This window comes from Taudactylus pleione, unplaced genomic scaffold (assembly GCF_031769625.1).
Source record: "Taudactylus pleione unplaced genomic scaffold, aTauple2 ptg000041l, whole genome shotgun sequence".
Lineage (NCBI taxonomy): Eukaryota > Metazoa > Chordata > Amphibia > Anura > Myobatrachidae > Taudactylus > Taudactylus pleione.
Window position 1 is genome coordinate 5,302,734 of NW_028284443.1, and position 12,342 is coordinate 5,315,075.

The following is a 12,342-nucleotide window of genomic DNA, read 5'->3' on the forward strand; positions in this document are numbered from 1 at the left end:
TGAAAAAATGTAAAACTGGTTACAAATTACAGAGGCATCACTAGGATTGGTGTCACCCGGTCCTGTAACACATGGTGACACCCCCCCTCCCTCCATCAAACATTTGGGGCAGGGAGGGGCTAGGTGGGAGTAAGGGATGTGGCAGTTGATGTAGGAAAGGAGAATAAGGGTAGATAACAATAAAAAATATGGTAAGAGATGCTCTTCACAGCAGTGCAGCAATAAACTTAGTGAACACCATACACTTATAACATACAATAAAAAAATATATAGTTTAGCGCAATCTTTAGAGGATTTCAGCAACACACCTGAGAGAGATAAATGTATTCCCCCCTATGTAATCAAGCATATATAGTTATAAATAATACTGATCTCTGATTATTGCTTTGATATCTTATGAACTAATAACCTTTGCTGGGAATGTGTGTTTCTGCATGTTCCCCTAGTTTAGGATCAGCTGATTTAATCTGTGGGTTATTTCCCCTGCTGTCTCGTCTAGAAATTTATAGATGTTTATAATGTAACAAAAGTCTTGGTGTCATATGCTTAAGGTTTAAGACCATCTCAAAAAAAAGGAAGTGCACTAGACTCTGGAAATACCCTTGTATCTAAAGATTAGTATGTGTCTTACTTCTCTGAACCACATCCTGTTTTATGTAACAAATGAGATACTGTGTGTTTTACAAGAATCTGCTATATTAACCCCATCAGAATAAATGAGTTTTGAGTCTCAATCTCTTAAACACGACTTGTTGTTTAATTCATTGGGGTTCCCAGTCGACTGGTAAGGGGGAAACACAGAACTGACAATCGAAGGGACTTGGTAGTGAAACATCTCCTGTATTACATGGGGGCTCGGAGGAGGGAGATTTCTTGATCTCGATCCAGGATTTCTGGGACCAGTGCCGCTGCTACAGAATAGATGACACCACGTCCGCCTGCTGTACACAACTACTGACAGTCCCGGGTGAGTAATTTCAAAGTTATGATTTCAACTTAATTACTCCGTCAGTGTTTCTTTACTGCCTGTGAGACAGTCTATCTATATGTAGTAAGTATACCTGGTATATTTTGAACCCGATAGTCTGTTTCTGAATTATTTTCATGATACAGTAAAAATTAATGTTATATGAATGCCATGTAATAACTGTTTGTGTACTGTTACTCTCTGGTATAAGAAAAATATTAATGAATTCAACTGTCAATTGCAATCTGTAGGTTCTATTGTACATTCTGGTGTTTTACAAAACAAGGATATTTCTTTTGTGGTCAGTATTGGTTGTCATGTTGATAAAGACATAATTGACAGATTTGTAGGACAAGGGTTTCCTGATTGTTTGGTTGATTTACCTATTAATTTTGTACCTCTGCAATTTGAAATACTGTGTTATAGTGATAGTAGAAAATTTCCCCTGTCAGTACAGAGAATTATTGAAAGAGGAAGTCCCAGTGTTTATTCTGAACGTATCAGTCAGTGGCAAAAGAAAACGAACAATATACATAGAAAGCTCAGAAAATAACAGATTTTAGACTAATTATTACAGTAATCTAAGCAGTGCGATACAGTTGAGTAGCCCACTACAGTATTATCCCGTGACCTGATCCCTCACACAGATAATGGGTGCACAAGTTAGTACAAGGACTAGGGAATTGAGTCCCCTAGAAATAATTTGTCAGAGAGAGGGCGCGAAAGCTCTCAAAGGTATTTCTGTTATTTTCAAAAGAGCAGGATTTCCACCTGAAGGTACGCTAGACCCTGACAAATGGAAACGGTTCAGAAATAATAATATAGACTGGTTGACAAAGAAGAGTTATTTGGACACTGTCACAATATGGCAAACAGTTACACAAGAAATAGAGGATGAGCATAGGAAAAGGTCTGATTTAAATGATGTTATAGATAACCCACCACCATATGTACCAGTTAGACTGGCAGCTCCATCAACTGGAGTATCCACATTAACATCCCAGAACTTGTATCCCAGGATTGACTTAAATACCATTCAAGGGTGTGGTATAGAATCACAAGATAAAGTAAATCTAGATATAACTAGAGGAAGAGAATGTACGTTTTGTCATTTTTGTGTCCCAGAGGGTTCAGAGAAATGTCCCGCTTGTGATAACTGGGTATCACCTGATGCCCCACCATGTAATCAAGGTAGTAATGTAACTAATACTTCCCTTACAAATAAACAAAAAATGTCATATGTACTAAAAAGACTGGCACCCCATAACATGAGTCCTTGTAGGGGCACAATAGCGGGTCCAGAGGGACATCACATTTTACCTATAAGAGTACAAACATCTCCAAATCCCAGGTTTAATGCAGAGCAACCAGATCCTGCAAATGGTCCTGAATACATTGAACAAGAGGTATATAACCCATGGTTTCAATCTGATATGTTAAGAATTGTTAATGATTTGCCTGATATCAGACGACATCCACATACGTTTTATCAGAAAATGGAACAGGTTAAAACTATTTACAGACCATGTTGGGTAGATCTGGAACAAATTGTAAAAGCATCAGCAGGACATGGAGAATATGATAAAATGATTGCAATCATTGTTCAGGGAGTTCAACAGGGCAGACCAGAAATTGTGGCACTTCCCGCAGTAGGAACAAGATATAGCCAACATAGTGGAAACTTGTTACTAAATAGAATACAATGGAGATGTGCAGAGATTCAACAAACTGCTCCAGCTGCACCAGATTTAGTTCAAAAAACAGACACAGTACGGGCATATTATGATAAACTAATTACTAGACAGGAAGAAGAAGGTTATCCTGTTACAGAAGTAGCAGGAGCTAGGCTGTGTAAAACGAAGTTTTTGAATGGACTTAGAAATGACTTGAGAACTCAGTTATTTCAGATCAGACCGGAAGCCATGGTAATGGATATTGAAGGAATTTTACAAGTATTGGAAGGGATTGAGGATGTTGAACAGGATAAGAAAGACCGGAAAGCTACAAAAGCACAGGTAGTGACGGTGAATCTGGTTCAGAGTCAGCCACCGCGGCAGAGAACAACTGCAAAGCAACCAACTAAAGGTTATACACAGAGGAAGCAGTATGACTCCCAAGGTAATGATATGGCAGGCAAGTGTTTCTTTTGTAAACTTCCAGGACACCAAAAAAAGGATTGCAGAAAGCATCAGAAATATTTGTTATCACAGCGACAGATGTCTGAACATCCGTACACTGCAGGAATTCAGCACCCACAAGCATGAAGATATACAGCTCCCGTGTCATCAGTGCCTGTCTTTGCTTCACTTCAGGATAACACCACACCCACAGGTACTGTCACTGTTACTTTACCCACAGGACAAGAACTTGATTGTGTGATTGATACCGGAGCTCAGAAATCAGTTTTTATGCATGATCAGATCCCCCCTCAACTTCTTACTACAGAGACAATACAAGGCACAGGTCTGGGAGGTCAAGCAATGCCTCTCAAAGAAAGTAAACAACTCTTTTTGCTTATTAATGATGAACCTACTCCAGTTCCAGTGGCATTCCTTACCTCTCCCACCTGTCCGGTGAACCTGTTGGGAGCAGATATACTCGCACTTATGCAAGCCTCAATACAATACACACCAAAAGGAGTCAAGTACACCAGCAATATTCCAAATGAGGTGAGCAATAGTATTGAGGCAGCCATACAAGTTTATCTATTTCAGGAACATCCAGCAATTGACTCGCTGCCACAATGGATTTTAACTGTACCTGACAGACTGTGGTCAAAAGGAAAGACTGATGTGGGACTTCTACAAGTACAGCCAGTACAACTATCCCTCAAACCAGGTACCATACCAGTCTCTGTTAAACAGTACCCACTCACACCAGCACAAGAAAATGCTATTTCACAACAGCTGCAAACATACTTGGACATAGGGGTCATAATACAATGCAGGTCCCCTTTCAACACCCCTCTCTTCCCTGTAAAGAAGCGGGGTACAGGAAAACAAGGAGAAGTACAATACAGACTGGTTCATGATTTGAGGGAAATAAACAAGAGACTTGTAGTCAACACCCCAATAGTACCAAACCCACATACTCTCCTAAACCAGATACCACCCTCAGCAAGATGGTTCACCGTAGCAGACCTTGCAAATGTTTTTTTTTCTCTGTTCCTATTACAAAAGATTCCCAGCGTCTACTAGCATTTACACATAAAGGAAAACAGTATTGCTGGACATGCTTGCCACAAGGGGGTGCCACTTCACCAAGTGATTTTTCTGAAGCTATGTCCACAATACTTCAAGCATGGAGACCTTTATTTCCAGATGAAACTCAACTCATCCAGTATGTTGATGATTTACTGCTAGCTACCACATCTGAAAGCAAGTGCCAAGAAGAGACTGTATCCTTGTTAAAGTTCCTGGAGGAACAAAACTGCAGAGTTTCCAAAGAAAAACTACAACTAGCAAAACAGAAAGTGATCTTTCTAGGACATTGCATCTCACACGGCACAAGGCATTTAACAGAGGAAAGGAAGAAGCTGATATTACAAGCCAAGGTACCAAAGACTATAAAACAAGTCCGTTCCTTTTTGGGTCTCCTAGGATATTGCCGCGAATGGGTCCCCCTAGCCTCGGTATTCATGCAGACACTGTATGACAGCACCAAAAAGGAGGGCCCATATTCCACTCCCCAGCAGATGGAAGAAGCAGTGATGCAACTCAAAGTAGCTGTCACCACTTCCCCGGCCCTAGGCTTACCTGATTACAGCAAACCCTTCACCCTCTACTGCCACGAAGAAAAAGGCCATGCACTAGGAGTGCTCACCCAAAAACATGGACTGAAGCAACAACCAGTGGCCTACTACTCCAGCAAGCTAGACAACATTATCCAAGGGGCACCTACTTGCATCAGAGCGGTAGCAGCAGCAGCAGTCTTAAAAGACAAAAGCACAGACATCGTACTTGATCATCCGTTAACTATTCAAGTACCCCATGCAGTAACAGAAATACTTCAACAAGCCAGAACTAAACACCTTTCAGCAGCAAGGCTAACCAAATATGAGGTGGCATTACTCAGTGCAACTAACGTAACTATAAGAAGATGTACTACCCTCAACCCCGCCACTCTCCTTCCAAGCTTACTTGAGCAACAAGAAGATCCTGAATCACTAGATTCAAAAGGAGGGAAAAAAATGGTCTATTCAGACTTATATGCCTGCACTGCAAGTGATGAAGAGCAAAATGATCAAGTAAGGGACGATAAAATATACAACTCAAAAAATTTTGACTGTCATGATTGTCTGGCCCTTATGGATCAAGAAGCCTCACCTTTACCACATGTTACAGACACTGCTCTCCCAAATGCACATTATGAACTGTTTGTAGATGGCTCTAGATATTATGAAAATGGGACACCTTACACAGGATATGCTGTAACCACACAAGATGACATCATAGAAGCAGGACCACTACCCTCACATCTATCAGCACAAGCAGCAGAAATAGTAGCTCTCACAAAGGCTCTAGATTATGCAGAAAAAGCTACAGCCAACATCTATACAGATTCAAGATATGCTTGGGGGGTTACGCAGGATTATGGAAACATATGGAAAAGCAGAGACTTTAAAACAATGACAGGCAAACAAATACAACATGCAGAACTTATAAAACAACTTTTTCAAGCACTTGAATTATCCCATAAAGTGGCTATTATTAAGGTTCAAGCACATACCAGAAATCAGACCAGCATAACTAAAGGGAATTGCACAGCAGACAGAGCAGCAAAACAAGCAGCTAAACAGCCTTACAAAGGCATAACAGCATATGTCACACAAACTGAAGGTACAACAACAATGCCAGATTTTCAAGACCTACAAAAACTCCAAGAACAAGCAGGACCAGAAGAAAAATCATCATGGGAAAGGAAAGGAGCCTGCAAGGAGGAATTCACAGGACTATGGAAAGCAGGTAACCTATTATGTCTACCAAGGGCATTGTACCCACCCATGTGTCAAGTTACTCATGGTCTCACGCATATAGGAAAAGATCAAATGGGAAACCTGGTAAAGGAAAGATGGATAGCTCCAGGATTCTTCCCAGCAGCTGCACGGTTTGTACAAGCCTGCTGGATCTGTGGGATCTCCAACCCAGGACAAAAGGTAAAGACTACCATGGGAGCCATTCCAAAAAGTTATTTTCCTTTCCAGAGACTGCAAATTGACTATATTCAGATGCCCAAAGTTGGAATTTATGAATATGTACTGGTCTGTTTAGACACCTTCACAAAATGGATTGAGGCCTGGCCAGTGGCTAAAGCCACTGCAAGGAACACAGCAAAAAAACTCCTCTCAGAAATCGTCTGTAGGTATGGAGTACCAGAGGTAATTGAATCAGATAGAGGCACACACTTCACAGGAGAAGTAATGACTCATATCATGGAAGATTTGGGGATTCAACAGGCCTTTCACACGCCCTACAGGCCACAGGCCAGTGCCCTAGTAGAGAAATTCAATGGAACTCTTAAACTTAAGATATTAAAAGCAGCACAAGAGACAGGGAAAAATTGGTTAGAATGTTTACCAATAGCTCTGTTTAGTATAAGAACCACCCCATCTAAAGCCACAGGGCTGTCTCCATATGAAATTTTGTTTGGGACTATCCCTAAGATAGGATGTTATTATCCACAAGAAATGCAACATAAACATGCTGACTTAACTGCATATGTAAAAGCCTTAACTGAAAAACTTACCTCTCTGCATTCTCTAGCTTTCGCCTCTCTCCCAGATTCTAAGGCAGATCTCAGTCCACATCAGCTGCAACCAGGTGACTGGGTCTATCTGAAAAGACACGTCAGGAAATCGCTGGAACCCAGATATGATGGGCCATACCAAGTGTTACTGACTACTCCAACATCGGTGAAAGTTAAAGGGAGAGAGACTTGGATTCACGCGTCACATTGCAAACTCACTAAAGTTAAGTTTGATTTTTAAAAAAAAAAATATGATCATGTGGAAAGAATTAATGGGTCCTAATCCAGATAGAGGTGTGTGGGGATGCATTATGTGTATAAGCCTCTTTATAGTGCTCACCTATACATATTTCTTTGGAATAATGATAATAGAGGCTGAGGAACAGAAGAATTTTACTCAAACTAATCATACCTTGACAAGAGGAAAAAGGGACGTTGCAGTGTGGCCCAACTCAGTTATACAGTCCCACATGATGGTAGCTCGAGCATTGAATTTGACTGATTGTTGGATATGCACACATGCCCCAGTCAGTGCTAGGTCCATGCATTGGGTAGCAGTACCACTGACTTTATCAGAGCTTAAGGAACTTAATTATAGTCTGGGCAGCACATATAACAAAACGATGGCAGAGACTCCTGTCTCACTTATGACAGCATATACCATCGGATATCCACAATTCTGCATAGAAGAACCTCCAGTCACAACAAAATGAATCTTTCCAGATGGGTATTAACTCCTACTCAGGCACGAGTAGGACAGGTAAAATGTTCACAGGCCCAAGTAAATTTCACAACAAATTCCACTCATAACAAAGGATATTATCTAGGATGGTGTGACAAAGGACAACTGGTAGTACACCGAGAAATCAAAGTACAGATTAATCAAACCAATGCAATTATACGAGAGTGGTTCAAAGCAAACGATTCATGTATAAATAATCGAGACATACTAGGCCCATACTCCCAGAACATAAGTGAATATCGCAGAATAACCCGACACAGCAGAGATTCAAGTGTGCTTCAAGTGGCATACGGAGTGGTTCTGGGATATACATATATCCTAGAACAAGGGTTGTATTTTCTGTGTGGGAGACGTGCTTATAAGTGGATACCTTATGGGGCTTCAGGCATGTGCACTATAGGACGAGTCATTCCTGCAGTGCGAATTCAGAAGGAATATACTGTAGAACAGGTGCAAGCTGCCCAACATACTCACCAATTAGCCCGCCGTAGTATAAAGAAAAGTAATACACATGCACATGACTTAATATTCATTCCATGGTATAAGAAAATGGGCTTAGCACTAGCAGGAGGTACAATACAGAATGCACATAACATAGAAGCCCTAGCAAAACTGCTAGATAATGTAACCCAAATATATGATGAGACATTTAGATTGGTGCTGGATGATGTAAAAATGATAAAGAGGGAAGCCCAGGCACATAGAATGGTATTGGATTACTTGACAGCAAAAGAAGGAGGAATGTGCATGGTAGTAGCAGAATCCTGTTGTAATTACCTCAATAGAACTGACTCTATAGAAGAAGCTATAGAGGAACATTTAGATAAAATACAGGAATTAAAGGAAGAATTCAGGAAAAAACACAATGACCCTGAATATGACATTTCTACAGATGGATGGTTTTCCTGGCTCAATCCAGCTAACTGGTTTAGTGGGATAAAAGGATGGATTGTGGGCATTTTGATGTTCCTTCTGAAAATAGTGAGCCTAGGATTATTGATATATGTATGTCTTAAAGTGTTTTTCTGTTGTTTTTCAGTTTGTAAGAAACGTGTGACTAACGCATTGGACTCCTCCAAATACAAAGAACTGCAGAAGAGCTGGGCAAAGAAAAGTCGTGAACAGCTTACGAGAATGGATATGTGTGATTCGCGCCTTTAAGCCCCTCGCTCGGACAGTATGATTAGCATCATCTCAGTGGGGCCATAGCCATTAGCACCATTCTTCCTAAACTGTTTGCTTAACTGTATGATAGGTAGACAAATTGTACTGCCAGAAGCTCAACTGCTAGATCAGATTAATTATAAAAAGGAGGGAATTGAGAGAGATAAATGTATTCCCCCCTATGTAATCAAGCATATATAGTTATAAATAATACTGATCTCTGATTACTGCTTTGATATCTTATGAACTAATAACCTTTGCTGGGAATGTGTGTTTCTGCATGTTCCCCTAGTTTAGGATCAGCTGATTTAATCTGTGGGTTATTTCCCCTGCTGTCTCGTCTAGAAATTTATAGATGTTTATAATGTAACAAAAGTCTTGGTGTCATATGCTTAAGGTTTAAGACCATCTCAAAAAAAAGGAAGTGCACTAGACTCTGGAAATACCCTTGTATCTAAAGATTAGTATGTGTCTTACTTCTCCGAACCACATCCTGTTTTCTGTAACAAATGAGATACTGTGTGTTTTACAAGAATCTGCTATATTAACCCCATCGGAATAAATGAGTTTTGAGTCTCAATCTCTTAAACACGACTTGTTGTTTAATTCATTGGGGTTCCCAGTCGACTGATAAGGGGGAAACACAGAACTGACAATCGAAGAGACTTGGTAGTGAAACATCTCCTGCACACCTACCACACTCCCATAAGATGCAATATTAGTACGTGTCTATACTTCAGCCACAGTAGTCCCGATTTGCGTTTCAACTGAGTGGAATGCAAACAAGCGAGTTAGATGACACACTTCCGCTCTCATCCTGAGCGTCCGGTTCTGTGTTCCAGTTAAGTGGAATGCAAACAAGCGCCATAGACGGCCACCAAACTAGATGGGAACATTGTTCCCGGGACCGGGCCGCAGACACACCAGAAGCGACTGATGTAGGGACACAGTATTTCCAGCAAGTGAAACTGGATAAATAATATTTAGAATGATATGAGGGAAGTATTAGTCCTGAATATAAGATAGGTGAGGGTAAGAAAGGTTTTTTGGATTAAGGACACATTAGGAATTATAATAATGTTATTTTTATTAATTATATTGGTTTAATTGTAAACGACACTCCACCGAACAAGCCCACCAATAGAGGTCCGTCAGGGGGATAAAGGGGTTCATATAAGTCCATTTTTTTACACCTTGAAAGAGGCTCTCTTGAGCTGAAACATGTTGGTGGTGAGACAGAGGAGGACAGCCTTTCCAGACATTGACAGCTATGGTAGACTTCTGTTCCTGAGAGATACCTTATTGAATGTCTTGTCAGTGATCACGCTGAGCAAAAAAAAATTGTGGGTCCCAGGGACCCCTTACTTTAGAAAATTATGGTCCTATTCCACTTTTTCTGGGTCCCATCATATATTATGGTACAATGCTAGGGGCAGGTAGCAGTTAGGGTAGAGGGGGTTGAGGGCAAGCAGTAGTTAGTTGGGGTAGAGCTGGATATAGAGACAAGGAGAAGTGGGGGTAAAGGGGATAAGGGCATACAGGAAGGGGGTAAGCGCAGACAGCAGTTGGGACAGTGCTGGGGGGCAAGGATGGAGCTAGGGGCAGACAGTACTGGGGTAACGTTATAAATCAGCTGGGGTAGCATTGGGCAAGGAGGGGGTTAGGGGCAGGCAGTACTGAGGACAGTGCTGTGGGGGAAGGTAGATAGCAGTTATGGCAGTACTGGGGGGCGAGGATGGGGTTAGGGGCAGGGAGCACTCGGGGTAGGGAGGGGGTAAGGGTAGATAGCAGCTGGGGCAAGCAGGTGCTTAGGGACAGGCAGTACTGGGGGTAGGGAGGGGTTAATAACTTCTTTAAGGCCTGCAGGCACATGGAACACACATTATTGCAGGGGATACACTCCTAAATATCCCTACCATACAGGGTCATCGCCTACATATGCATATCTGTCTCCCTGAGCACAGATGTCGGCCAGGGGATTATAGGCAGGCATCACACTGGCTCGCTGACCATACACAGAGCATATATCATGGGGCAGTAAACAGAGAGCATCGCTCACCATTGCAGAGGAGGAAGGTGGCTGCGTCCGGGTCAGTGCGTTCTGAAGACAATGCAGAGGCACCGCTGGAGACTGGCCTGGGCAGCAGATCGACGTTCTGCACAGTACGCTGGTGGGCTGAGAGAGGAAGGAAGACCCTGCAGGCTGCGATTGGCTAAATAGTCAAATGCAGTGATTGGCTGGGGAAACAGAAGGCAAACGATTGGCTGGGGTGCTGAAGGTGCTGCTGCTGCTCCTGTGCAAAGCCTGTTGGTCACAGGACGGGGTGGTTGGTCAGCTGGTGTCTGGCTGGTTTAAGCTGCCTGGTGATTGATTGAGGACTGGTGGGGTGGTGACTAGATGAGGAGACGCCGCCACAAGCTATTGGTTGAGAAGACGCTAGTGGCAGCGATTGGCTGCTGCAGCGCTGCACACAGCACGTCCCACAGGACCCAGTCAGTTTTTAAAATTGGATCCCTGACAGCCTGTAGCACATAAAAAAGTGATATATCATGTATTTTGCGATCCCTGCTTGTGCTTGATTTGGTGTGCATTATACACCGCATTCTTGCAAGTATGTGTGCATATATATATGGCAGGCAGCTGTCAGTCACTGCAGATCTCTCTGTCACTGTCCATCTACACAGGCATCCTTCCTTATCGTGCCGCTCCACCTCGGCGCTCTGGCTCTTCACAGTTACACAGTCAGTTACACAGAGACCGCACATGCTGTGACATCATCACTTTATGGCGCACACGTGACCAGTCACCAGCTGAATGCCCGTGCATTGGAAAGCAGGTAGGTGGAGCTTGGGAGCTCCCACTCCTAGTTAATAGGCATATAGGCAGATATTCCTCCTGGACCACCTCTTAGTTTCACCTGGCGAGGTCCAGCCGCAACCACCGATCCCCCAACCCCCCCCCACTGGGAAATTGGTAGCGGGGAGCGGACTGGTGGATCTGGGCTATGAATGTGGTGGTGGCAGCACTGCGTTGGGTGCGAGCAGGAGTCACTGTGGGCATGAGTTTGTGGCTTTTGGTGTCATCCCCTTAGAGTGTGACACCTGGTGCACCCCCCTTGTGACACCACTGCCTATTACAGAAGTCTCTTGGTCTTGTCCTGTTGTGTGTGCTGGACATTTGATCACTGTTTTTTTAAGCAGTAACTGGGCTGCTAAAAGTGTCTTTATTCTTCTGCATCTGCATTGCATGTTAGGAAGTCTCTGAGTTTCCATAGGGCTACAACATAATGCACTACTCCAAAAGAGTAATGAGATTCAGTATAAATGATTATAGTCTTTCCATTAGCAAGTTTGCATGCTTATGTTGATTCTATTAATTCTTCTTTCTGTGCAGAGTGTGGTGGGGGAATAATCACGATTCACTGCATATCCTGAAGTAAGGGCCCTTCCTTATTTGTACCTGAGGCAACTGCTGTCTGCATACAATGTGTGAGGTCTGTATTAGAGAAAGGAGTTTCAGTGAGATCAGGTCATGGAGAAAACTTTTGTTCCACAATTGTTAAACAATCAAGTGATGCATTTAATGCAAAATGTTCTACTTTCTCCCTCTGAATCTGCTCAGTTTCATTCATAGGAATAAGTGTAACTGGAATTAGTACATTACATCTTTTAATTAAGGGAAAGGATAGGAGTTGTTGGTAATGGGCGCACAGGAAGAAGTAAA

General features: G+C 42.4%; 2 protein-coding genes across 2 annotated transcripts; both read left to right on the plus strand.

Moving 5' to 3' along the window:
- Positions 1–1,617: 1,617 nt before the first annotated feature.
- On the plus strand, positions 1,618–3,231 carry LOC148537939 (uncharacterized). The gene has a single exon (XM_088459582.1). It carries the CDS (start codon positions 1,618–1,620, stop codon positions 3,229–3,231), a length of 1,614 nt encoding a protein of 537 aa, XP_088315708.1.
- A 1,373-nt stretch (positions 3,232–4,604) lies between these two features.
- LOC148537940 (uncharacterized) lies at positions 4,605–6,184 on the plus strand. Its single transcript, XM_088459583.1, has 2 exons — positions 4,605–5,931; positions 6,033–6,184. Exons 1-2 carry the CDS (start codon positions 4,605–4,607, stop codon positions 6,182–6,184), a joined length of 1,479 nt encoding a protein of 492 aa, XP_088315709.1.
- The last annotated feature ends 6,158 nt before the right edge of the window (positions 6,185–12,342 follow it).

What these genes read in the sequence shown, in the direction of transcription:
- LOC148537940 (XM_088459583.1), top strand. Translation starts at nt 4,605, where the DNA reads ATGCAGACACTGTATGACAGCACCAAAAAGGAGGGCCCATATTCCACT. An exon ending in CACAGGACTATGGAAAGCAG is followed by an intron (nt 5,932 to 6,032) that starts GTAACCTATTAT and finishes AACCTGGTAAAG; the next exon opens with GAAAGATGGATAGCTCCAGG.
- LOC148537939 (XM_088459582.1), top strand. Translation starts at nt 1,618, where the DNA reads ATGGGTGCACAAGTTAGTACAAGGACTAGGGAATTGAGTCCCCTAGAA.